The sequence below is a fragment of the Onychostruthus taczanowskii genome, unplaced genomic scaffold (assembly GCF_017590055.1).
Source record: "Onychostruthus taczanowskii isolate IOZ18803 unplaced genomic scaffold, ASM1759005v1 scaffold161, whole genome shotgun sequence".
Taxonomy (NCBI): domain Eukaryota; kingdom Metazoa; phylum Chordata; class Aves; order Passeriformes; family Passeridae; genus Onychostruthus; species Onychostruthus taczanowskii.
This window is the reverse complement of record NW_024498807.1, coordinates 491,847-519,087: the sequence shown is the minus strand read 5'-3', so window position 1 is coordinate 519,087 and position 27,241 is coordinate 491,847. Positions and strand designations below refer to the sequence as shown.

The window sequence follows — 27,241 nt, the reverse complement described above, 5'->3', positions numbered from 1 at the left end:
TGAACCAAGTAGGTGCAAAACATGCTTGAGGAAAGAAAATAATTATCACTGCAGAGACATCTGTGTTTTCTAGTCTGTGAAGTCTGAAAAAATGATGGCTTCAGCAGAGCTCACTAGAAATACGTTAGTACAGCTAACATATAATAGAGTCTAATAGCTGCAGCTGGATAGAAAAATGTACTGTGAAATTCAGACTAATTCAATTATTTGTGTGATAAAAGCAAAAAAAAGAAAACTATTCAGGTTTTAAGTTAGATGAGGAAAAGACAGTGGCTTCCAGTTTGTGTGTAATATGCACAACATGCCTTTCAAGATGATGAAAGTGTCCACAGAGTTGGAACTTAAAAGGTCATTTCCAAGTCAAGAAAGGAGACGTTTGTCACTAACACCTAGAGTTATGAAAATGTTTGAATGTTCCAAATATACCAAAAGACAGCAATAAAGTAAGCTTCTTCAAGGACATTTCATGCTTGTCCCTGGCTGCTGAATCTTTTAAGGAAAGATTTGGTTTTAAGTTTCATAAATTAAATGTTTCATAGAACTTGGGGTTTTTTTGTAAATCGGTTTCCTGATATAAGGTAATTAAAAGAAAAACTTCCAAACACCTATGTGGATAAAGTAGCTCTGTTTTGTATTCATTGCTGTGATGACCTACTTGGCCACTGCAATAATTAACCAACTGCCCTCATATTCCTGCATATAAATCATGACCTTGAATAGAATCAGAGAATGGTTTGTGTTGAAAGGGACCTTAAACATCATCAAGCTCCAACTCCCCTGCCATGGGCAGGGTCACCTCCCACTAGACCAGGCTGCTCAGAGCCCCATCCAACCTGGCCTTGAGCACTTCCAGGAATGGAGATACAGGCAACCTGTTCCAGTGCCTCACCATCCTCACAGTTAAGAATTTCTTCCTAATATCCAATCTGAGTACACTGTCTTTCAATTGGCGGATGCCATTCCGCCTTGTTCAGTCAATTGCTCACCTCTGAGAAACTGCCAATTAGTAAGGCAGAAAAATGTTTAGGAGGCTGTATGCAATATAGCAAACCTCTTGCTGAAGCAGAAAATAAAAATCAATAGTGAACAGACCATAGACCCTGTTGCCCTGGGACTGTGCATGTTGACATATGGCAACAAAAGGGCAGCTGTGGTTGCTCAGTTATACAAAATTGTGTTTCTGTGTAGTATACTGCCTCATAATTGTAGTCAGAACAGAACAAGTGCCAGGAAATATACTGTGTTCTAATCAAAATGGAAAATGGACACTTAGAGTAGATTCTGAAGATAGAGAAACAGGTTATTTAATGAGATTTCAGCTTTATTTCTGTTCATATGAAATCGCTCTGTAAGAACAAAGACTGTCAGGAGGGTAGGTTCCTAGGCAAAATGTGAATATTAGAACGTTGGAGAAAAAGGATTACATATTTCATGTCTAAGCATGTGATTAAAATGGCAATCCTGTCTATTCAATAGCTTTATGTAACATCACAGTGATTTTGAGAACTACAAAACTTTGTAACACTTAGCATATTCAAGTTTACAAAGGGATTGCTAACATCATCTTTTCCTCTTTGACTGTCTAAATAAATAAATGCATTACCTTTGTGATATCCAAAGTAGCACTTCTTCAATTGAAAGACCCACAAAGCAGTTTGGAAAAGTGGAAAAAAAAAATCTCCGATTGAAACTATATAGGGATTGCTCACCTCGCAGAACAATTACCTAAATTGCAATACAAATAATTTGCTGAGCTTCATGACATCAAGCTTATGAAATATGGAGATTGTCATTCTTCTGCTCAATAGACAGTGGTGGTTACACACTGACACACACACAGCAGCCTTGCTGCCAAAAGCACTCCCATTCCATGCGAAGAGGGGGTGGTGGAGTAGTCAATTCTTCCTACCACTGCCATGATTACCAAGTCTCCCTCACAGCTTTCAAATACAGACACTGGCCTGATTTCATCCGGACAGATTTCAGAGCAGAAGGAGCTGCAGAAGCAGCAATACTCTGACAGTAAGGTTGTAGAGCAAGAGAACATGAGAGGTAGTATCAAGTAGGGAGAGGAAGAAGCATCACACTAATTTCGCTGTGTATTCACATCATACTTCAAAGACTTCTGAACAAAACCCAGAAATAGTAGGAATATAGGAACTTTGACTTTATACCAGGCGATAATTTAGTTTGGAAAAAAATACTTGTTTAAATTATCCACATTTGGCAAATTAATGCAAGTGTATACAATTGGAACTAAAAACCAAGCCAGACTACAACTATTACAACAAAATATCACATGCTGGACTAGAAGCGCAAAAATATGTTTCCATAAACAGTACAAATTAGTATCATGCATATAAACACCATAGAAAAAAAATGGAATTCCAAAAGCTACTTCCCAGTTTTCTTTTTAAATCTATACTGTAAATGTACATGTTACTGAAACCATGCAACACTGAAGTACCTTTACAAAGTGGAAATACCATTTATCAAAGCTAGTAAACAGGAAGACAAAACCTGCTTAAGAAAAACCACAAGAACAGCCCACAAAAAGACACAAGATGCTTGTACCAAATCTTCTGCATGGATGAATTTCTTACTGTACAGCATGGTTAACTGATACTGAGCAGGTATGGCAATAAAAAAGTGCCAGGCATGCCTTCTCTGTAAAGATATGCACATTCCAGCAGCACCACTGACAAAATGACCAACTCTTAACAAGTGACTAATGCTTAACTCCTACAATCGCAGTCTTTGCGGAGCCAGAAGCCACACTTCAAAAAATGGAGAAGTAGTTTCTGCTGACATATTTAGCTAAATCTATTAGCAATGAGATTGGATGAAAAACTGGGAACTAAACCAGTATGAAACAGTGTGGAAGTTCAGTTCTCATTTCAACAAGAGAGAACTGAGAAAATTCTGTTCTGTTTTATGCGGGTTAGATAATGAGAAAAAGCATTCACTGAGGCCACTTTACAGCAACAAAAAACACAGTGAAATTTGTTAAACTAATCTCCACTCAGAATCTCTATTTTCCTGTGCTCTGATTTTCAAATCAGTGTATTTAGTTCCAGGCTATTATTTTGGATCCATAACATCAACAGTGATTAAAGTCAAAAGCAGGAAAAAATAAATTCTAAATATGCTAATTTTTTTTTAAACTTTATTGTGCATTCAGAGTGAAAAGTATGTGTGTGGAAATCAGTAAACTATAACACTGACTAAAAAATGAAGACTTCTAAGGCTATTATCTATTTTCGTTTGGGGTGATAAGGAACTGCCATTAAATCACTGCAATTCTCAAAGTGTCTTTTTTTAAAAACCAAAGAAACAAATATTCTTCTACTTGTCCGTGGGTCTCTAGAGTTACTTACAGCTCCAGAATAAGAATGACATCTGTTTTGTTCTCATAGACATCATGAAGAGTAATCACATTGGGATGCCGAATCTCTTTCAGTATGCCAACTTCTCGCTCGATATCTTCCCGGCTCACTCCACGACGGCTGGATTTCGTTCTCCTTTTCTTGATGAATTTTGCTGCAAACTGCTGGCCGGTACTTTTCTCGCGGCATTTTTTCACTACGGCAAACTGCCCACTGAAAAACAGAGAGATGACAAGGGGTCAGTTCAAGACAATTCAGAGTTAAGGGTGGCCTGTATACTGTGGTGGGGGAAATGAGCTTTTAACTCTGCTTGACCTAAGTATATAGCTGCTTCTTATGCCATCTAGAATAACACTGGAAGAAAACCTAGAAGAGGCAGGAAAAGTAATTTAAGATACAGCTTTTCCATCACACAAATGCACATATTTCAGCACATCAGTAAGTAAAAGGTAACACCTTATCAGTGAGGACCACTCAATTTTTGACAAATATGTGCACTGGGGATTACTGGGCAAAAATAATGGTTTCTGGCTTTCTCCTACCATATGCTTATTGAGTATTTTTTCTTTGTTCTGCAGTTGGGACAATTTGTAGTTTCTTACAATCTACACGATTTGTCAATATTCATTTTATTCTATATATATTCTAGCCTCAAGTTTGTTTTTTAAAAAGCTTTTAAAATGAAACTCGGTTTCATGACACTGCTTTGGATTTTTAGAGCACTGACTAAATACAGTAGTATCAAAAATTACTCATCTTGTTAAATACAAGTTTGAAGATGAGAAAAGTACTGAGGCACTGAGAAACAAAACCTGTGTTTGTACTACAAACCAGAAGAAACTCCAGGAAGCTGCTGAATCCAGCTCACCATCGTTGATGTACAAGCCTGCTGTTGCTAGATGTACACACTGACCTAGATGAGAAATCTCCGGGAGCCTAATGTTGATTTAAAGAAAGAACAGGATTTCTAGAACTGTTTTTCTTTTAAGTTTCCCCAATCTCTTGTTGAGGATTCTCAGGAAATTCTGTTCCTGCTTTTTTCACCATATGAAGGAATCATAGAATTACAGAATGATACTAAGGAGAACATATTTTGAAGTTAGCCTACCCTGTTAACTGAAGAAGATCTGTTCTCTAAAGTAGATTTATAACAGCAATCAAATCAGAGCTAGCCCTAATAGGTTTGACTACTTGAACAGCCATATTGCACTCAGAGCTACACATTTCATGCCACCAATTACTATGCTGATCCCACACAGTACCCTGAGTGACACACTGTCTTGGACTGGGACATGCAGTTGGGCAAGGCTAAATGACTGTCACTTGTGGAAGGGCAGGGCAAAGACAGAACCTCTCATGTGAAAGACACTCTACAGTAGCCACCACCATCTGGGAAATCTTTGAATGCAGCCATAGTAGTGAGAGAAGTAAATTTTGAGAGAAGTCTTAAACCTAAACAGTCTTAAGTTGAGGTTTAGATTTGTTTCAGTATTATGATCACCATTCAAGTCTCATTCTTCATTGTTTAATGAAATAAATTAATGAACTTGTGAGATGTTATATTGCATGATCTTTGACATGTAAGATTTTCATATGCAACTGAAAGAGAATGCACAGACCTCTGGAACACCTGTGTCATCCAACTGACAGCAGAGAGCCAGACAAGGTGTCCTAAGGTCATCAGCCTTCTCTGCCTGGTTCAGTCCAATTTCACAAAAACTGAACTTGATCTCCAAGGTCTGAGCAATTTTGCTCTGCCAGAGTAGAGGTATTTGCACTGCTGAATTGAAAACACAGCCTTTCTGGCTCTTGCTTCCAGCGAGAAAAGCAAGTGATTGTCTCACACTCTCCCCCACAGCATGCACATCTCCACAGAGATACAAAGCTTTATTTAAAAAGCAGCCAGTTTTGCAGAAAATTCACAGCTTCAGAGAAACAACAAAGTGGAGTAGTAGACAGATGTAGACATCATCACAACTGCAAACAGCTACTTAAGCTCATGGATCACAAGGAAGTCAAAAGCTGCTCTTTGTCTTTTGACCACCTGGCTGGCTTTCTGGCTAGAAGTCTAAAATGCCTGATAGACGAAGAAAAATATTTCTGCTTATGATTCATCCACAGGCTTGAATGCTGCATGGCTAACCACTCTCTTATTGATGAGCAGCCTCTAAGTTTAGCAAAAGCTACTGCTTCACTATGGAAAATCAACAAAAAAACAAAAAAAGAAACAACCCTCGCCCCTACCCACCCTCACCCCAACCCCTCCACAATATTTACACAATCCCTAAAATGCAAATTAAATAAACACAGAAACAATAACCCCCAAAACATAATATTAAAACCAAAATTACATCTAACATCAGCTCTGGAGTAAAAAAGGAAAAATATAAATCTCAACTACACAGACATACATTATATTCTGATATCCAAGAAGATTTAATTATAAAAGTTGGTGGGGATTAAGAGTCATCTGTGCTTTACTGACATGATGATTTTTACATAGTATTACGCATATTTTAATTACATCAATCCCCAAAGCCACTTCATGCTTCCAATGCCTTAAAGGCTAAGACTGTTTAATCTTATTTTGGCAATGGGTCAACTATGACGTTACAGCATGAGGTTGAGATCCTGGAACAAAGGGGGCTACATAAGACAAGTAGATCTCTTCTCTCCTGAGATATGCCATTTATTTTTTCAGTCGTTCACTATTTTCTCTGTCCACAACAACCTGTTGGAAGGATGCCCTGATATATCACTATTCAATATGAAACTGTTATCAGAAGTCCAATACATTGTTTAAAACACATGACTTTAAAGATTGATCTCATCCACAGTTTAACATGAGCTCCAATAAAATCTTTGACACAGCTCAAGACTGTAAGAAGTTTATCAACTAACAGGTATCTTGAGTAAGTGCCAGTTATACACCAAATAACCTCCTTATTGCTGCTGTTGTGTATTTATTCAGCACACAACTGCACCATTAGCTGCTTGTTATTAAATGCTGCACACACAGATCACACTTAAACTGCAGTCAAAGGGGCTGCTTCATGCCTGTGATCCCTAAGCCACACAATTTTACAACTCTCTCTAAACTCCTGTTTTAGAAGCAGAGGAGATGTGTAAATCAAAAGGTATTTACTGGGCTTCCCCTTGCAGAACTGCAGCAACAAGCTGATGTAAATCAGTTTCGCACACATAACACTCATAGAATATTCAGGAATATCTTCCCAAAGGTCCTACATTTTCAGACTCAGCATTCATTCAACATCTTCAAAGCCAGAAAAGTCCTTTAGTTTTTAAGTTTCCTTGCTTTTGTAGCTTTGATTTAAAGTGCATGGAGTCAAAAAATGACTGCGATTTTAGAAGAAAATTACACTAACCACCCTGCACCGTCTCCCCAAAGTAAATCACAAATTCACACTTAATAAAGTACCTGACATCATTCTTTTTCCACATAGCAGGATCAGGTGAAACAGCAAGGCAGGATGACAGCTTGATGTAGGAACAAATACTTCTGCTAATAACAGTAATTTGTTTTGTGATCTTGTAATCCTTAACTCAACCACCCCTTAATTACTACCTTAAACCTACTCTTTGTGGGACACTTGGCATATATCCACATCCAGTGAATTTTCAGACTCACTTCAGAACAAGTACTTACCCATTACCTAATCATGACATTTCTGCATCCTTTTTACATCATGAGACACACTGCCCTTTACAACAAATATAGGTATAAGCAAAATTTATGCAGATAGGGGATGGAAGCACCAATAAAGCCCCTATATGTCAACCTTTATTGGTCCTTGCTTAGTGGGTTCACAAAAAAACTACTCAGCATGAATTAAGGAATGTTTTAAATACAGAGACATTTGGTTTAGAATCAAAGGGAAAACACAAAAGAGTACTTTCATTTTTTTCCGCAAGGATGATAGTGATTAGGGGTGGCAGATACCCTGTATTCTTTCCCACTCCCAGCCATCTGCACCAGCTCTTCCCAGGTAGTTTTTTTCTTTGGAGAATAAAACTCTTGCTCCAAGAATCTAGTGAAAGAGTTCTAAGCTGGACACAGAGTTGGTCAAGTAACCCTCAGGGACCAATTTTCTAGTAGTTATTGCCACAACAGGTCAAGAATGCAATTTTCCATGCCATCTTCTGAAGACTGCATTCCAAAGTTGAATGGGAGCAGGAAATAGGAGTAAGGAAAAGGCATTAAGTTGCCATCAGGGTAATAAGATGCCTTGGTATGTTTCTGACATGCAGGCATTTTCCTCCTATTTAAAAATTTTATATTCAGTACACAACTCTGAAAACACTACTTTTACTATTTGTTTGACTACTTCCCTTTTTAAAATTACACTAATCCAACAGAAAGAGATTTACATAATACTATTAGATTAGCCTGTGAAAGAAACTGTAACGCGACCACGGAGCCACTTGTTTCCTCCAACAGAACACCTATTCTGCACACACCTCTGTCTTTCCTCAGAGATCTGCTGCAGGGAGGGCCAATGGACCAGGGGATCTGCAGCCCCAGGAGCATCCCAGCATCAGTCATCCCTGTCAGCACCCGCTGCCATCCATTACTGACTGTCCCCAAAGGCATCTGACCTGCTTCTGCTAATAAGGTTAGCTCTCACAAAACTTGCTGGTGAGGCAGCAGTGTTTGTCTTTTCCAAAGAATAGGAACACTTGTCCACAAACTTGACCACTTGGAAATATGAAGGAACAGCATCTATATACCTGATAGGAGAAGGAGCTGGAAGTACTTGAAGCCTATTAATCACCATACACTTGTTTCAGGCTGCACATAAACAGTTGTTATAGGAAAGGACAGGGTGGCCATAGCATAACAGAAGTAGTAATTTTGGGAGTCACATGAAAAAAAGCAGTACTAAAGAAAAGAAAAAAAAAAAAGCTAAGTTAAATATGATACAGTATTTAAGCTAAAGAGAAAATACTCCTCAAATGACATATGAGTGACTAAGCAGAAGAATAAACCAGCTGGAAACTGATGGTGGACCACAGAGACCACTGTTAAGAGCTGGCTCTTTCAAGTACTACTAATATAGAAAAGCAAACATAAGGGTTTAACTAGATCCGATTGTGGAACAATAAAAAGTTGAATGCTGCTAGTACACAGGCAGGAGAGGAACATGTGTTAGACTATTGTGCAGTACATTTCTAACAGGTGCAGAGTTAAAATGAAATTGCAATTTACATCCGTCAATATAATGATACACGTTCCTTAGAAATATTTTGGAAAAGCAGCAAAGACAAAAAGAACAACAGCAAGGAAGGGTAAGCAAAGGGGGAAACTAGACAGATTTATAAAAACCTAAGTGTACTAACACCTGGTATTTCTGGGTTCTGATAACTCCCAACTTCCATATTCCTTGTTATGCACAGATGAATTTATACACTTATAATATCCACATCTTTTAAATTATTTTTCTTTATTTCTGACTTAGAATAAATTTTGGTGTCTAATTACCAAGTTCCAAAAGTACCAAGATTCCACCACAGAGACTCAATGTATGCATGTGATGCTAAGTTTGATTATCCTTCACTATGAATCCATCAAATATTTAAAGTTATTTTCGCAAAATACACAAAGTACAAAAAATAATTTTTCCTTTATATAATACTTTAAATGAAAAAACCCCCAACTTTCATAATGAACTCTATTATTACTATATAATTTATTTACATACCTTTGTCTCTATACATTAACTGAAACTTCTGTTGTACTATCTATTCAAATACAGTTGGAACAGTGTAACTGTTAACTTAAAAATTAAATTAATGGAAGCCTTTTTAGAGTATCTAAGACGTGAAGCAGTCAGAATTTGAGGTTTCAGGCAGTGTAAGAAGCAGGTGGACTAAGTCAAATTTTTAAACACATTTATAGACTAAACTGCCTACCATCACTTTGTGTAATTGAATGGCAATCAGGTACCTCTTCCCAGCCCCTCCATGGTGTGATGGGGAGGAGAACCAGGAAAAAATTTAAAAACTCAAGGGTTAAAATGAGAACAGTTTAATAGCTGCAGTGATATAAAAAAATACGAATGAAACCAATTACAACAACAGTACCAATGGAAAGAAGAGGGTGAGAGAGAGAGAGGAATAAAACCAAAGAGAGAGAAGGATAGGATAAAAGCCAAAGAGAAAAGCAATGCACAGTACAATTGCTCAGCACAGACCAATGTCCAAATCCATCCCCCAGCAATGACTGCCCCTCTCTTATGACAAACTCCCCCTGGATTATGTATTGGGTATGATTTTCATGGTATGGTATATAATAACATGGCCCAAAATTTGCCAGTTTGGGTCCGCTGTCCTGGCTGAGCAGACTCTCCCAGCTTCTTGTGCAGCTGCTGGCTGGCAGAGCATGGGAAGATGAAAAGTCCTTGCCTTAAGGTAGGCACTGCTGAGGAGCAAGGGAAACCTCAGTGTGTTACCAACATTATTCTCATGTTAAATCCAAACCACGTCACTGTAAGTGCTACTAAGAAGAAAACTAACTCTATTACAGCTGAAACCAGACACAAAGAAGTAGAGAATTTGTCCCATCTGTTAATTTTTATGTTTTAAAACTTGTGCCTCATTTTTTTGTGGTTTGGTTATTTTAAAAACAAATCATGCCTTTTAACTATGTATTTATATCCTGCAGAAATTGTCTTGTGCTGTCAACCTCAGCACATAATACTGATGAAATTGGAAGTTTCTGTTGCTCTGCTGATTTCTGTAATTTCATTAGGTTGCTAACAGACTTCTCGAGATGTTTGCTAAGCTTACAGAAAAGTGATTTTCTTCACTGTTTTCTCAGATACCCAGAAGAGCCACTAGTCCTAAGGGATGACATAAGAGCATGATAAAAAAATTTATGACAGATCTAAATAAGGTATCTCAGAAAAAAAAAATATTGTTTACTGGTTTTTATTATTATTTCTTAAATGCTTCATATTATCCCAAGCAGTGTATGAAAAATTTTAGAGGAATAGTTATATTGGAGATGAGGAAGAAGAGAAAAAGTGATGAAGACAAGAGACTATTACTTTGTCTACATACAGATATGCATGTGTATGCAGTACTGAGGGCTAGAAAGTATTTTAATTCCTTACTGTGAGGGTGGTTTACCATAGAATTAAACTGTTTTCTGTGCCACACATTAAAAAAAGCTAGTGCCTGCCATTGCCAAGGCTCCCTATGGAGCCCGTTTATCCATTTATGGATTTGGTCAAGATCATATCTCACTGAACACAGGTCCTCAGTATAGTAATTAGTTAAGCATGAGCAGATTAATCAGATGGCTCTGGCTGGCCCAGAGAGAAGGGGACGAGGAAAGACAGCTACATACTGTGCCTCGATGTAGAAAGTAAGACCAAGCATGCCTGTACAACTTTCTGTGTCCCCTCCCCAGCAGCCTCACCTGAAGGATCAGCATCTGCTCAGGATTTTCTTATTCCTCTGAGAGAACCACAATAACTTTTTTCCAACATACTTAATGTCAAACAAGTTAAACAGTTGGAGCATGAATACATGCACCTGTGCATACATTTGCTGAGCTGAAGAGCAATTATGAATCAGTATAGGCCATCAGTCAGAGATGAGGCTCCTGTATCAGCAAATTGGCAGTAAACATCAATTGCAGATTACTGAAGAATTCTTCACATTTACAAATAAGAAGCTTGGAAATAATACAATCTTGCGATTAGGCTGAACTTCATAAAGTAGAATAAAGCAGAAGTTTCAGGCATTCTCTGTGCACGTATAAATATGCACAGTATCTCTATATACATTACTATGAGGATTTTAAACACAAGATTAAAAATATGAATGGATGATATTTTGGGATTATATTTTGTTTGCTGTTATTTTATACATTATATTGTGAGACTAATAGATATTTGACACATTTTATCACAAGAAGTAACTGAGTTTCTGTCCTTGAAAAGGGTTTTAATCAGATAAATCCCTTTTAGATAGCACCTTAATAAATAAATTTAAAGACAGAATGCCTGCAATACTTTCATCCTGCTGCTATAGTTTGTCTGAAGGCTAATGCATAGCCCTTGCCAAGTATGGCTGCTATGTTACCAGAGGAGAATGCAGTGCTCTCTTTTATCCAAGGAGAGTGCCTTCACAATTTTTTCTTTTAAAAATGGCTTCATTTCAATTCACTCAAAACTGAACAGGATTTCAAAATCCTGTGTTCTGACTGGGTTATACCAATTTTTCCCATGGAGCTACAAGCAGATCTGCTCAGTGTGACTCCCAAGTGTTGGTGGGTGACCTTGAAGGGGGGAGAAGAGTGGAAGGAATTATGAAGAATGGAGTCAGAGATGCTTTATTATATGATTCAGTGTGAAAACAGATATGAAAACACTTGAACAAAGTGATGTAAGTTCCATTTGTGTTCAGAAGAAAGGGTTAAAAGATGAAGAATGGCAAGGAAGATGGTGGATTCGCTCAAGCTGGGAGTGCCAAGGCCTAGAGAATAAACAGCGTGGGAGACCAAATACTAAGTCTACGGCTGCTTATCATCTGTCTGTTTGGAGAAGTAGAATTTCTGTGTAGAGATAACATTAAGTGTTTACAGAGACTTGTAGGCCCTATCCCAGACATGCTTCAGCTCTCTGTTGGGAGAAAGATCAAAGCAGAGTCCATAAAAAGCACAGGGAGATCACAGCATGGTGCTAAACTACACATGCTCAGGCCCTGGATAAATGGGCACAGCAGCAGCCCCACTGCCACGAGGACTGGACTGAGTCTGACGGTGCCTGCGCCCTCCCTCGTGTCTCTGCTGCCCAGCCTTGTTTCAGGATCCTCCACTTAGCGAGGTAATCATGTAAATTCATTCTTTGCATTTCAGCTGCACTTTTTTGGTTGTTGCCCTTCTGTGTGCATTGATTAACAGTTCAAGACAGAAGTTATTTGTATTTTCCTTACATAGTCCAACCCCTTGATATTTAATTAGATGTGGTTGAACTGTGGTTTGCTTCACCTCTTTAAAGGAATGTTTAGGTGAGTCATGATGCATCACACATTAACAGAACCATAGAATAGTTTGAGTTGGAAAGGATCTTAAACATCAATTTCCAACTCCCCTGCAATAGGCAGGGACACCTCTCACTAAACCAGATTGCTCAAAGCTCCATGCAACTTGGCATTGAACACTTTCAGGGATGGGGCATCCACAACTTCTCTGGGCAACCAGTTCCTCCAGTGCCTCACCACCCTCACAGTAAAAAGTTTCTTCCTTATATCTATTCTAAGAATTCCTTCTTTCAGTTTAAAGCCATTCCTCTTGTTTTATCACTACACGCCCTCGTGAAAAATCCCTCTCCAGCCTTCCTCTAAGTCCCCTTCAGGTACTGAAAAGCTGCTGTAAGGTCCCTGCAGAACCTTCTCTTTTCCAGGCTGAACAGCCCCACCTCTCTCAGTATATATCTGGCATTACAGTATAGGAGTAAGTAAATGATGTTCGATCACAATATAAGAAAGACATTCAGCTATTAGAGATCATCCAAAGGAGGGCCAAGAGGACAGAGAAGGGCCTTGAGGGGGAGCTGAATGATGAGCAGCCGAGGCCACTTGGTCTGTTCAGCCTGGAGGAGACTGAGGACAGATCTCACTGCAGTTACATCTTCCTCAGGAAGGAAAGAGGAGGGGCAGACACTGATCTCGGCAGTGACAGGACCTTCAGGCCTGAAGCTGAGTCTGGGGAGGTGGCACATCAGGAGGGTGTTTGGGCCCCGGAACAGCTCCCCAGGGCCGCAGTGACAGCACCTGCCTGACAGAGTTCCAGAAGCGTTTGAACAACGCTCATATTGGTGTGTTTTTTGCAGATGTCCTGTGCAGGGCCAGGAGCCGGACTCAATGATCCTGACAGGTAATTTCCAACTCAGTGTATTATATGAATCTATGAACATTATTGATGTTCAAGACCCTTTTGATTGCCAAAGTAAAAGCAAAGATATTAAAACAAAGCATTAAAACAGAAACATGTATCACAAATTTGATGTAAACAAATCATAAGAACATCACCTCTGAAGAATTTATTTGCATTGAACTCAAATTTATCTCTAAAGATACCACTGCTCAAAAGAATGAGGAAGAGGAATATGGGGCTTACAGCAAAGAATAGAAAGCTCTGTTTTCCAATACGTACAATAATTCAATAAATATGTATTGTCTAAACTGCCATACAAAGCATGTAATTGTAAGACAGTCAAGGCTTATGAAGCCATTTCATAATTGTTTAAAAATATTAAACAATGAAGTTTGCTTAGGACTTTAAATAAGAGTTAACATCCATAAACTCAAATTGGCAGGTAACAACTCAATAATGTAGTAGAAATTTCACTAAGCCTTGTTTAGTGAAACCACCTGCTCAGAAGAAAATGCTGTGTGAGAAAGATGCATCTTTAAGCTCAAATCAGTCCTTAAGCTTAACCTTTGATTCTGCCTAAATTTTGTATTTCTACATGCCTCATTAGTTAGTCTTATATTCAGGTTAACATTTTTGTTGACTTTTCATTTTTTTTAAGGGAAAGAAGAATTTCCAATGACTCAATTTCCCTCAATTTAGATAATTGTAAAGTTAATTTGATTTCTGTTTTTCCAAGTTGTCTTCAAATATCTTATGGCATTAAAAATAACCTTTATAATTTTCTTTTTCATATTCAATGAAAGAGGGATCTGTAAGACTCATGTGTAAAGTAAATAAAAAAACCCCACACATGAAATCATTACCTTATGATCAAGACATGACAGAACTTCATACAAAATGCTATCTAAAAGTGTAAAACTTAATGCCAGTGAACACACGATAAGATTTAAGAAATCACACATTATTCTTCAAACTATTACTCTGGGTAGATTTCTCTTTTCAGCACTGATACAATGGAATCATTCAGGGAAGCACTTGAAGATTCACAGAAATAGCTCCCATCTGTTAAATGCAATGCTGTGTCTGCTTTCAAATTAAGACCTTTGAATAAAGTGTTTTGTTACTTTTAACATACAGCTGCAAACATTCCATGAGTTTATTCCACCTCCTGATTAGAAATAATGGTAGGGGGAACAAACCTGACAAGCCCAAGATTTAAAAGAGTTTGGAGCACAGCACCTCCTAGTATTCACTCTCCTGTCCTTTCTGCCCCCACGCTGGTGGCTGGGTTCCCTAGTTACAATCCACAGGATACACCAGCCTTGTTCTCTCCCACCACTGTGGCAACAGATGCCACACTGTGCAATGTGCTCCATTTCTTCTGCTCTATGGTTTGTGGTCTTTCCTGGTCAAAATTCTGCAATACAAATCAAATATCACTTGCTTGCCTTTCACTTTTTATTAAAACTAACTTTTGAACAAGCTGTAGGCTGTTTATCTCTAGTGTTTACCAGCTTCAGTCCTCTTCATCCCATTCACTGTGGTCTTTTAATACAACAGAAAGGCTTCCTTCTAATGTTTTTCACCACAGTCAGTCCCCTGTATTTATCTTCCTCACTCAGTTGTCTAAATTACAGATTTTTAAGACCTCCACCTTCATCTGCAGCTTCAGCACTTGCAAGTCCACCTTCTCTAGTATCTCAATAAATTTCAGTCTTCAAGCCATTGTTGTCCAAAACTAGGAAAAATTACAAATTTCTCCTCATTCCTTTCAGCTCTGCTCTCATTGTTATTGCTCTTTCCAGTCCTTACACATTCACCGGACTCCAGCACGGTGGCCAGGTATTCAGATCTTTTCCAGAAGCTCAGTTAAAGAAATGAATCAGTACTCCCCTCAAAGTCTCTCCTAATGAGAGATGAATGAGAGAGATTTGGAGAGATGCCCTTCTCCAAAATCACCCTTTTTTTGCCTATACTATGTTCTCTGCTTGACACTCACTTTCCTCCCAACTCACCTAGCTCACCTTCACAATAAAACGGCAAAGCACACCAAAAACATAACTGAAAGAAAAACCAACCAAACCCAAACCATCCTGACAATTATGCTTCTGTTCTGGATTAAACAGAGTGCTGAATCCCAAACATGGTGCTCACACTCACCCAGTACTTTTAACACTCAGTAGGGCTTATTCAGTATGTAGACAGAAACAGTTCTTCAGAATCTATTATTTTCTCAGCTATGGATTAATGAAATGGATGCAGTCATTGCATGTTCAAGTTAACACACACAGTTTTAAACAAATATTTTAATCTACCAAAAAAAGGGATCAAACAGTAACCTAAGTCATTAATTTGAAGCTTCCACATACCTCATTAAAAATACAGTTCTGCTGCTTTCAAGATTATTTATTCCCTTTTATTTATCTAGCTTAATTACTTGTCAGAGGTCTTTAATGAATAAATAAAAAGAGCATACATGCACAAAGACTAAATTTAACTTAACAGTTAAACAGATGTTAAACACTTAAGCAGATGGCACATCACACATCAATCTGCAACATGGGTAAAAGGATTGCTCTACAAACCAGCATTAATACAGAAACTATCCATCCCCCCCTTTCCTACATCCTCCCCTTCTCACATGTATTAAAAATCAAAAAAATCTGTTCCTTAAGCAGTAGTATTTCAGTGGGAAATTCTTGGACATTTACCTACCCACTAGCTTTTGGGTCCAACTCAGTTCATTTTAAGTATTGCCACACTTAAAGTACAAAACACCTGAAGTTCCTGCATTTGCCAAGATATTTCACTCACAGAAATTCTGTTATGTAGGAAGTTTCACATTTCTTATCTAATTTCAATCCACTATTCTTTCGAAGACGTAAATATAACTCCTTCAGATTAGCTTTAGGTTTTTTTATTCCTCTCTTTATCAACAGTCTCACCATAACTGAACTAAATGGCACAATTATCCAAAAAACATTAAAATAATTTTTATTTGGCTTACTGCATGCATATACGCCTAACTCTGAAGAGAGAGAAGACTGCAGCACCTGTATGCTGTCCAGTCTGAGAGCACAGTACAGATTCAATCACTGGAGACAGGAGAAAAGACAGTGAAAAGCATTTTATTTTTCTTTTTATATAGCGAACTTCTTGCCAAATCCCTGTATGTCCAACCCCCTTCCTTAAAGGAAAAATAAAGCCTATGACCTAGCAATTCAATCCACACAGCTTTTATGTTAAAATATGTTGAACTGAAGATCGCTTGTTATTACTTTGGTAATAACACGGTTTTGTTTAACATGGAAATACATTCTATTAGAACTTTGTGCTACAGCAACAATCACAGCATTCTTTTGACAGTAATGGATGAAAATAACTGGTGCCAAAAGCAGCTCACTTCATTAAAAACACAGTGCTCTCGTCCTTTGGTAGGATTTAGAAGTGCTGTTGTACAGCACTAGAGAGACAGCAAATTTGGAGTATGACTGCTGAATAATTACATGGGCCCAGGTTAAGCACGCATTTTATTTGCATAAGTGCTCCTTGTGGAACAAGAATGAGGTTTCCAGTTAGACTTCTAGAGGAAATTTGAGAATACAGGAAAACATCCAATTGTTGGAGGTCTGATTATCTAACTTTTTCAGAACTTAAATGAGAAATAAGAACAGATCACTGAAAATTAAAAAGCTTGGATTAAGTTCATATGAGAAACAGATGCATCATCACCTTATTAATCTATTGGACCTCTTTCATTGCATGAACCAAAATACCAACACATACACTTTCTCTCAAAAAACATCAAATATTCCTTGCATGTTTTTTAACATGATTTCTGCCTATAAGAACTCATCATAGACTCATCATAAGACTCATCATAAAAAAGCTAGCAGTATGCATTTAGTCAAGAAAAGAATGTTTAATTTTTCAGTGTTATGCAGAGAATACCATTAACCTTTCTTTATACTTACAGGTAGCTGAGTTGATCTTTTAAAGCAGAGAAACGGATTAAGTGATTTCTAGAGATGATTTTATAAAGTATGAAGCTAGAGCATGAAGGCATCCCACTTCTGCAACTGGATGCTGTGCACAGAAGCTCCCTCCTGTATGTAAGATTTGACCTAACACCACCTCCTTTTCTGACTTCAGCAGTCAATGTTTTGAAGCCGTCAGAAGTCCCCATGCCTACTTCCATGATCTTTGTGAACACTAGAAAAACTGTCACACAGAAGGAACGGCTGGAGACTGTTGTAACCAATGCTGACACTTTTATTAATGCAAAGAGTATGCTCAATGAATATTAGTAGTGATAATTAACACAACTGAAAAAAATGAAAAAAAAAAATGTTGCAAGTCCATATCAGCATTACTAAAAATAACTGGGTTTCTAAAATTCAGCTTCTTTCTCAAAATATATATTTTTTTTTTAGATTTGGTTTTGACTAAGGAGATTTGTCATCCAAACAGTTGCATATTTAGAATTGCTAACATTACTGATAAGTTTCACTTTCTACAGTAATACAGTCAGTCTCCAAGAGATTCTAATGCACCAAACTCCAACTCTCAGTGCTTCAGCTCTTCCTACTCAGATGAAGATGTTTGCATCCTTTCACATGGATTTCAGCTTAAGAGTCACTGCAGCTGAAAGGTTTTCTTCCTGTTACAAGGGCTGAGAGAAAAGGACTCCACAAACTAAGAGGAAGCACATCAGAAATTATGGTCTTAACCAAGATGCACTTCTGTAGAAATCTGCAGTGCAGAATTTTAACTGACCTACACAACCTGGCTTTGCCACCCTCCACCCTTGTGCTTCATAAGCTATGGATAAGCAATACTGCACTGGAGATAAAGCAAGTGCAGTGACTTGGAGACACTTGGAGGAGAGATAAAGTGTGTTTATATGCAGCTCCAAAATAAAGCAATATTTGAATTAATAAATTACTTTGTAAATGGAGCTTCAACGAGCGTATTTTTCCTGAAAGCTGGTCTTTTCATTACAGCTTTCAAATAAAAAGGTAGTACCTTATAGAAAGCAGGATCCAAATCCATCTCGCCTAAGAGTTAGGTATAAGCAAGGAGTTGTGAGCTTCTTTCCTATTGCTATGATCAGCAGTGAATCCCTAGATTCAGTTCCTCATCTTGCTTCTACTCAGGAGCCCCTTGCATGCAAATTGAAGATAAGCAAGGCCCTGGGAAAAAAGCAGAACCGGTCACCCAGAGGCATTTCAGTACTTCCAATGAACTTTCTCTGCACATCTGTTCCCTCTCCATCCTTCTAGAGGTATTTTACTGCATTCTCTTTGCTATTATAACTTCCTCAAAAATTAACTACAAATTTACTTCCTGAAAGCACTAACTCTTTAAAGATTTCAGAGACTTGGGGATGAGTACTGTAGACATGTTGGAAGGCTATAAAGGGCTTTTAGTTGATTTTAACCCTGCATCAAAGCTGTAAAGTTCAGAAAAAAGTTTGGAAAGTTTTGGTCAGATGTTTCTTCAGTATATGCTATTCTAATAAAAAAAAAAAAAAAAGTCCACAATTGACCATTTGCTTCGTGGCAGATATATTTGTTGTAGTTACTATGTAGTTTTGCACATGGAAATAAGAGGCAAACAATCCTGAAATATTTCACTTTCCAAACCACAGCCTACTTTGATCTTTGATTTTCTAGACACAGACTTTTCAAGTTAAGATTTCAAATATTAAACAGCACAAATTCCTGAAATTTTCTTGTATCTGGTGCCTCCTTGACAAACGAAAAAGATAGAAATGCTCAACTCGTGCAAACATAGGTGTAATTAATTTTTATTATTTTTTTGTTACAAATGCAGTTCACAAAGGCATTTTATTTTGGTTTCAGGAATTCCATTTATGCATTTCCTTTCTTTTTCTGTCATTAAGCAGCATTTATCTGTGTAAATTTCATTTGCTCGAAACATTACCTGGAGCAAGGTTTCCCTTAGCACAGGCTGCTATTGCTTCTTTCACAGAAGCCCAACTCTAATAAAAACACTGTGTCAGAGGACAAAGTGCCTCGTGACTGCTTTCTGCACAGACCTCCTGTGCCAGTACTGTAAGCAGCCTGCCTTTCCTTCTGCCAGCCACCAGCTTTCCAGTCCAATACAAATTGTCTCAGGGAGGCCAGCACAACGTGCTCTCCCCTGGTGACAGGCTTAATTTTGTTCTTTTTCACATTAAAATGTCAAAGAGGAGCTACTAGAAAGAGACCAATGTGGTAGTACGTTTGCCACAAACGGCCCTGAAAAACAGTGTGATGAAGGACAACAAATTGTAATAGACCTTTTTGATTCTAGGGAAACATATCTTTAAAGAAGGATATATTATACTGGGTAAGAAAACCCATGCTGCCAGAGACAGAGCGTGCCAAGTAGCATTTTCATGTTTCACCTCCCATCAGATCTCACGCCCAGCTAGAGAAGGCAGCAGTAGCTACTTGTCAGGAAGTTAGCACTCAAACGTAGCTCCATGAAGCCAGGAGACAGCCCAGTGCTTTGCAGGATGGCTCCCTTCCTATTAATGGTGTCTCAGTAACCTGCCTCAAGGCCACTTTGTACTTCTTCTCAGTGGTTCAGCATGCAAAACTCTAACCAGAATCCTGCTATCCCTCTACACTACCATGTTTCTGAAACTATTCTGGCTGCTCAGTCAATTTCACCAAGTTCCAAGATGCTGGATGCCAGAAATGGTTGCTTCTTCCCTGCGCTGACCAGGAGCTGCTGAAGCAGCTGGCAGAGCCAGAGGTCCTGAGGCAGGCCCTGCTACTGGTGAAGGGGAGATGAGGTGCAGATGAGGCCAGTATCACCTCTGGATCACTCCTTTCTGCTTTCTCTTTCTACAGCTAAGAGCCCAGCATGCTCCATGGAACACAACAAAGAATTTGGCTGGCAAGGGCCAAGGGTGCAGCAGGCAGCCCTCCACAGGTACTGCTGCCCTCGATGCCGGATGACACACACCTGCTGCAACAGGGGATCATCTTTATTGTTATGTAGTTTGGGAGTTTGGAGCCCAAAGAAAGTAACAACCATTTGCCCAAAGAAAGTAAGACTCGGTTCCCAGGATATCTTGGTTTCTTAACTGCCCTTGACCGTCTTGCACTTGGAAGCAAAGTGCCTCATAACATGTCAGGAAGGCAAGTGTGCTGACATGCAATTCAGGATTCAGGATGGAGTGTCTGTCACTGCAGAAAATACTGTTTTGTTATGGCAACCTGTGCAGGACATTTACTCTGACCAGCTGTGAGCAACCATGTGGTCTGTCCTTGGCAGCCACAAAAAAACTAATGGAAGACACTCATGATCTCAGTAGCACATCCAGAAAACCTACGGGCACCCAAGTTTGCATCTGCAAAGCAACAATTTCATGCTAAAGTCTTCCTTCAGCTCACAGGTCAGGTGTTTCTCTGGCAGCAAGAGCTGCTTTGGCCTCACAGCTTCCTCATGGCTGAATGCCAACAATGTGCCAGAAGGAAAATCAGTTTTCAGAGGCAAAACCGAAAAAGATTGCCATAAAATACAGACTGCTTTCTTCCTGTTTCCTAGAGCAACATCAGTGAAATTTTTCTAGCAATTAATGAGTTTGCACAGGTGTTACTCCAAGTGTAACCATAAGACTGTCTAGCTGGCAGAAGTGATAGAGTGTTGGTGGTGACAGGCAGACAGCTGAGCTCAGCTGCTGCAAGTACACTACTGCAGGGTTGGCAGTCAAAAATCAGCTTGTAGGCTTGACATGAGAATTTGTCAAATGGAATAGGGAATCCTCCAACACCTTCCTTTCTGAAACTGCACAATGACATAAAAAGTCAGAAAAGCTTCTGAATTAATTTTTATTGTCTTGGCAACACCACCATTGAGTCTCAGCTGTTTCATCAACAGCTTTTAGGCTTAAAGTCACTGTCATTTTCAATGCATTCACTAGGTACAGTTGAAGATACTTATTGCTCTTTTTGAAAGCTTTCTCAAAGCATGGAAACAAAAAAAAGCCCAAAACCCAAAAAACAAACCAAACAAAACTTCAGCATCAGAGAATATTTATCTCAAACTGCAAATCAAAGAACACTTGAGTGAAGAAATTGAAATCCTAATAGATGTGTGAGTCTAGGCTTCACCTTGAGAATCAACAAGGTAAACACAGGCATTGCTGCAAACAGCCAGACACAAACTTTGTAAGTGATACAAATATAAATTGACTTCACAGTGAATATCAACACCTCCCAACAAAGGTGTCTCAAAAATCCAGGTCCCTTTGGAAGATGCAATCCAGTAGCAGCTGCATGGGACAAGTTACCAGGCAGCTGTAAGACATCCCTGCACACAACCATTTCAGCATGGTGCTAAAAGAAGTCCAAAGATGGGATCATAAGACTAACCTGAATGACAGAAGGGCTTGAAGCAGCACCCATGTGAAAGTTGGGGGCACACAGTGAGCGCTGCAGAAGTGAACCACTAGCACTGCCTGTGCACAAACAGAGTGTTCTCACAAGTACAGTGTCACCGGAATCACAGCCAGCACAAGGAACATCTTCTGCAAATGCTACGGGAAACTGACAATCACATGGAAACCAGGCAATCACCTCAAAGCAGTCACTTTTTCTGACCTCACATGATTTTGCGTGCTACAGTGCTGGGACTCTTTTCCCCATCTGCCACATGACTAGCAGAAGGAATAAACTTTGGTCAATGTCACCAGGGTAGTACAAAAAAGATACTACCAGAACTCAAAAAAATGAAAGCAGGGATGATCATAGCTCTATTGAATTTTAAGCTCTGCTCCAAAGTTAAAGCCTTTGTAGGCCATATATTAAACAAATATCTAAAGTAAATCAGGAGCGTGCATAAAATTAGTGTAAAAAGCAGTACTATCGAGACCAATATGAGACTTCTTTATGCAATTTATTAACAGTTTATAATTTTTTTCACTCATAGTCCTCCCAAAAATAGTATTTTTCCACAATTCAGTTTAACTAATTTTCCTATTAACATCATGCAGTGTATAAACATTTGTTTGGCTGGATTGCTAGCATGGTGACAATTCTGCAACACATGGCTTTGTGGCAGGGGCCTCTAACATGTTCCTTGTCTGCCTAGAAGTGAAGCTGGGACAAAAATATCGGTGTATAACCTACTTAGCTCCTGCATGGCCAGCTACTTCTTCCTGTTATCATATCTCTTCTTAAACCGATCTCACAAAACCAAGATTTACTTCTAACCATTAATGCTCAATGATCCAGCTTAAAAGATAATTTTAAAAAACCCCAAACCCTGTCCACAAAAGGCATGGCAGAAAGTGCTACCACATGTTCTAGGATGAAATAGCAATAAGCTACAGTTCTTCATGCCAGAGTTGCTTCGTATTCTTCCTAAAATCGTAGAATCATAGAATGGCCTTGATTTTGCTCAGAGCCTCATCCAACCTGGCCTTGAACAATTCCAGGGATGGGGCATCCACAACATCTCTGGGCAACCTGTGCCAGTGCCTCACCACCCTCACAGCAAAGAGTTTTTGTCTAGTATCTAATCTAAACCGACCCTCCTTCTGTTTGTAGCCATTCTCCCTTGTCCTGCTACTATCTGCTTCTGTAAAATCTCTCTGTCTTTACTGTAGGCTCCTTTCAGGTACAGGTACTGAGATTAGGTCAGCCCAAAGCCTTCTTTCAGCCCAGGCTGAAAAAACCCAATTGTCTCAGCTTTTCCTCCCTCCTTCAGACTCATTCCAACAGACTGGTGTCCTTCCTGTGCTGGGACCCCAGAGCTGGATGCAGGGCTCCAGGTGGGCTCTCAGCAGAGCAGAGGGGCAGAATCCCCTCCCTCCCCTGCTGCCCACGCTGCTTTGGATGCAGCCCAGGACACGTTTGGCTTTCTGGGCTGTGAGTGCCCATGGCTGGGTCATGTCCAGCCTCTCAGCCACCAGCACCCCCAAGTCCTTCTCCCCAGGGCTGCTCTCCATCTGATCATCCCCAGCCTGACCTGGTACTGGGGTTGCTCTGACCCAGGTGCAGCACCTTAGTCTCTGTCTAGTTAAACCTCATGAGCTACCCATGGGCCCAGTTCCTGAGCTTGCCCAGGTCCCTCTGGATAACATCCTGTCCTTCAGATGTGTCAACAGCACCAACAACTTCACGTCACCTGCAAATTTCCCAAGGATGCTCTTGATCCCTTTATGTCATTAATGAAGATAATAAATAACACTGGTCCCAGTACGAACCCCAGGGGACACAACTTGTCAACTGATACCCATTGGGACTCTGACCCATTGACCACAACCCTCTGGACGAAAACTTCCAAACAGTTTTTTATCAACTTCTTTCCAATTTAGAGAGAAGGATGTTGGGGGGGACTGTGTCAAAGGCTTTACAAAAGTCCAGATAAAATTTGTCTGTAGCCCTTCCCTTGTCCACAGATGTAGTCACTTCATCATGGAAGGCCACTGAGCTGGTCAGACAGAACTTGCTCTCAGTGAAGCCATGCTGGCTTGAGTCACTTCCCTGTACCCCATGTGCTTAGCACAGCTCTCAGAAGGATCTCTTCCATGATTTTGCCAGGCACAGAGATGATGTTGACAGGTCATAATTCCCAGGGTCCTACTTTCTACCCTTTTTAAAGATGAGTACAGTGCTTCCACTTTTCCATTTCCCCTGACCGCCATGACTTTTCAAATATCATGAAGAGTGGCTTTGCAACTACATTAGCCAATTTCTTCAGGACTCTTAAGGTGCATCTCAACAAGTCCCATGGATTTATGTATGTTTAAGTTCCTCAGGTGGCCCCAAACCAGATCCTTTAATTATAGAGGAAACAACTTTATTCCCCCAGTCCTCATCCTGCTGTCCACACACTCAAGAGGTGTGGGAAGGAAGGTTGCCACTGAAGAATGAGGCAAAAAAAAGTTAAATACCTCAGCATTCTCCTCATCCTTTTGTACTACTTTGCCAGTGCTATTTATCAGGGAGGGTAGAACTTGACCTTTCTCACCCCATTGTTACTCAACTGAACTTCATCTCTATGCCTTTCCTCAGAGATCTGTGAGCTCTGTTCCATTCCCTTGATCCTCTGGGCAGTCTCCCAGGAGAGCCCACTGGCTATCTCTCTGAAGAGCTGAAAATCTGCTTTCCTGAAGTTCAGGGGCCTAACTTTGCTACTTACCTGGCCCATCTCCCTCAGGACTGCAAACTCCACCAGTGCATGGTCAATGCAACCAGGCTGCTCAGTTTCTTCCATCCACAGGAAGTTAATTACTCTCAAGTTAAGAAACAAAACTGAAATTAATTATAGCTAGTTCACTGCATTTGGGATAATGTTATGGAAACATCAAATTTGATTTTTTATATAAGACAGAGATGGATCACCTAAAATCAAATATAAACTCATGGTTTTAAATTAAGACTGACAGAATATGCAAAATAGGTCAGAAAATTTTCCCTGTAGATGATTTTCTCGCTGAACTATGAAGCTGAGAGGACAGAACTGAAAACATTACATTTTATTATTTCAGCTTTACAGCAGTAGCACCAAACCATCTACATAAAAAAGTACGAAGTCAACTCCAAATATTTTTGTCAGCTTTCACTGGTGACAAGTTATACCCAAATTCCACAGAAAACAAGCTAAGGGGCCATCATGCAATGGTTGTGAAGGCCTTTTCAAGTGAATATAATAGTCAACTGCATAACTGCCCCTGTAACTTGGAATTCAACAGAGATGCCCCATACAATAAATATACTCCTTTACTATGTCATCTTCTAATCCCAGAAGAGTATTGATGTGTAGCTTAAATGCTTGGGAGCTTCAGCAGGAAGGCTTGTACAGACAATAGTGATGTTGTATGCAGGACCAGCTTTGGTGTCTCCAAAGGAGACCCTTTCTGGTGAGGAATTCAACAGTTGCTTCATTATGATCAGATCAAAAGGCCACTTTATAGCCCAACCCTGAAATAGTTCTTCAGACAAAATCAGAGTAACCTCCTCCAACCAAAAACACAATGGAATGCTTATTCCAAACACCTAAAACTGCATTGCTTTGCAACTGCAAATGGCAAAAAAGAGACCGTAAATTGACCTTTAGAAACCTCTCAAAAGCCTGTAAAAAATATGAAATGCAGATGAATCTGAAAAATGTTAAGATATTGGCACTAATTCTTTTCTCAGTATCTTCCTACCCTGGACAAAAAGTTACTGTCCAATTTTCAGAACAAAAATTCTAAATGTCTACAGAGAAATGAAATTTTCCATCACTTACTTATGAATAACCAAGATAAATATTAATAATTAGCAATTTAAAACCTAATATACATAAGATTTCCCTGTAATATTTCTTCTGATGACAATGATCCCAGCTTCTGATGACAATGATCACTATTGTCTTGTGATTGATTTTTAAGCTGAGGTGTTGGGGAGGTTGGATTTTTCTTTTTTTAATATTCCAATAACTTTTGGTTAAAACAGCTATATCAACTTTAATTAAAGAGCAGCCACAAAACTCAGCTGACAGGAATTCACTGTGTACCAAGGTGAGCTTGTTACTGAACAAGTCAACTTTCTGAGGAAGAAAATAATAGGCTAAAAACACAGCACAAGCAGAGGAGATGCTTCCAGACATACTGAAGATATTTTCAACTTTTCAACATCCTGGAAAATCTCAACTCCTGTCTGTTTATTGAGTGATTAAGGACAGCATGGTGCATTTTGACACTTGGAGATAAAGTCAAGGAAAATATCCAACAGGCAGCAGGAAGTGAGTATCATGTTGACATTGAATAGCTGCCAAAGTGCAGAGGGCAAAAAGCAAATGTAAGCAAAGATAACATCCAAGGCAGACCAGAAGGCAGTGATGTGTTGCTTCTGACAGTGTACAGAAACAACTGAACCTTAATACAAGGAGGAAGAAAGAGAAGAAAGAACAATGGGTAGAACACAACTGATTTTTAAAAAGCTACACACAAACAAGATGTCAAATATGCTTAACAACCTAGTCTGAGCTTTACAAAGATTAACCAGTTTTTTCCCTCTGCAATCTTGAAATACAGGAATCTACCAAAAGGATAAGGTGAATACCAGCACTCCAGGCAGCACATCTGAAACTTGCAGCTCTTTTCTTTTGTTAAAGCAAGCCCCCTGTTCCACACTACACAAGGACAAGCCATTATAAATACTTAGAGTAAAACTAGAGTAAACCTGCTCTCATGCCAGCATGAGGCTACATCGTGCATCTGAGAAATGTGCAGTAGCTACCTCCATGCAGGTATGTGCAAACCAAACACTCCCATGCACATTTGATAACTGCCAACAAGGTGATAGTAACCATATCCACAAAGCTCATCCCTTTCACTAGAGGGTGGATTCAATTATCAGTTCAACAGATATCACATTATGTCACTGTGCTTTTTCCCGTGTTTCAGGTCTAAATGAGCTAGGAAACTGTTTAAAAAGATTCTTCTTTTTCTTTATGCCAGCTACTTGTCATTCTTGAGAACGTATGAAAAACCACCAGCCATAAACAGTATTAAAGATAACGCTACTTAGCAGATAGAAGAACGTTGTGTTTAAATGTTAAAAGTAGTTTAAAAATTCACAGTCCTTCCAAACGAAAAAGAGAATTAAGTGAAGGAACAGAACTTCATTATCAAGTAATTTTGTGCAGCTGACTAAACACTAGACCTCCCAAAACCGACCAATAACAGTATATGTATGGTAAAAATGGAAGAAAAACCAAGCACAGAAACATAACTACCATACATCCTGCACGTCTCTACAAACAGGCACACAGTCCTCTTCCTTTCCACCTCTTTTTTAAGAAAAAAAGGGAGTCATCTCCCTTACAAATATATTCCTACTTGCTTTTACCCTCCCATTACTTCTAAAAGACCTGCTACAAGAGTACTTAATGTTGTATGCTCAAGGGCCATGGGCTGTAAACTTTATGGCGTAACAGACCA

At 39.2% G+C, this 27,241-nt stretch overlaps 1 protein-coding gene across 2 annotated transcripts in view; it reads right to left on the bottom strand.

Moving 5' to 3' along the window:
• Positions 1–27,241, bottom strand: part of DAPK1 (death associated protein kinase 1) — an 85,254-nt gene that overhangs the window by 41,369 nt on the left and 16,644 nt on the right. For both annotated transcript variants that reach the window (XM_041399482.1, XM_041399481.1), the window contains exon 2: positions 3,378–3,599. In XM_041399482.1, the coding sequence (XP_041255416.1) occupies positions 3,378–3,599 (222 nt within the window). The remainder of the gene's footprint in view (positions 1–3,377; positions 3,600–27,241) is intronic.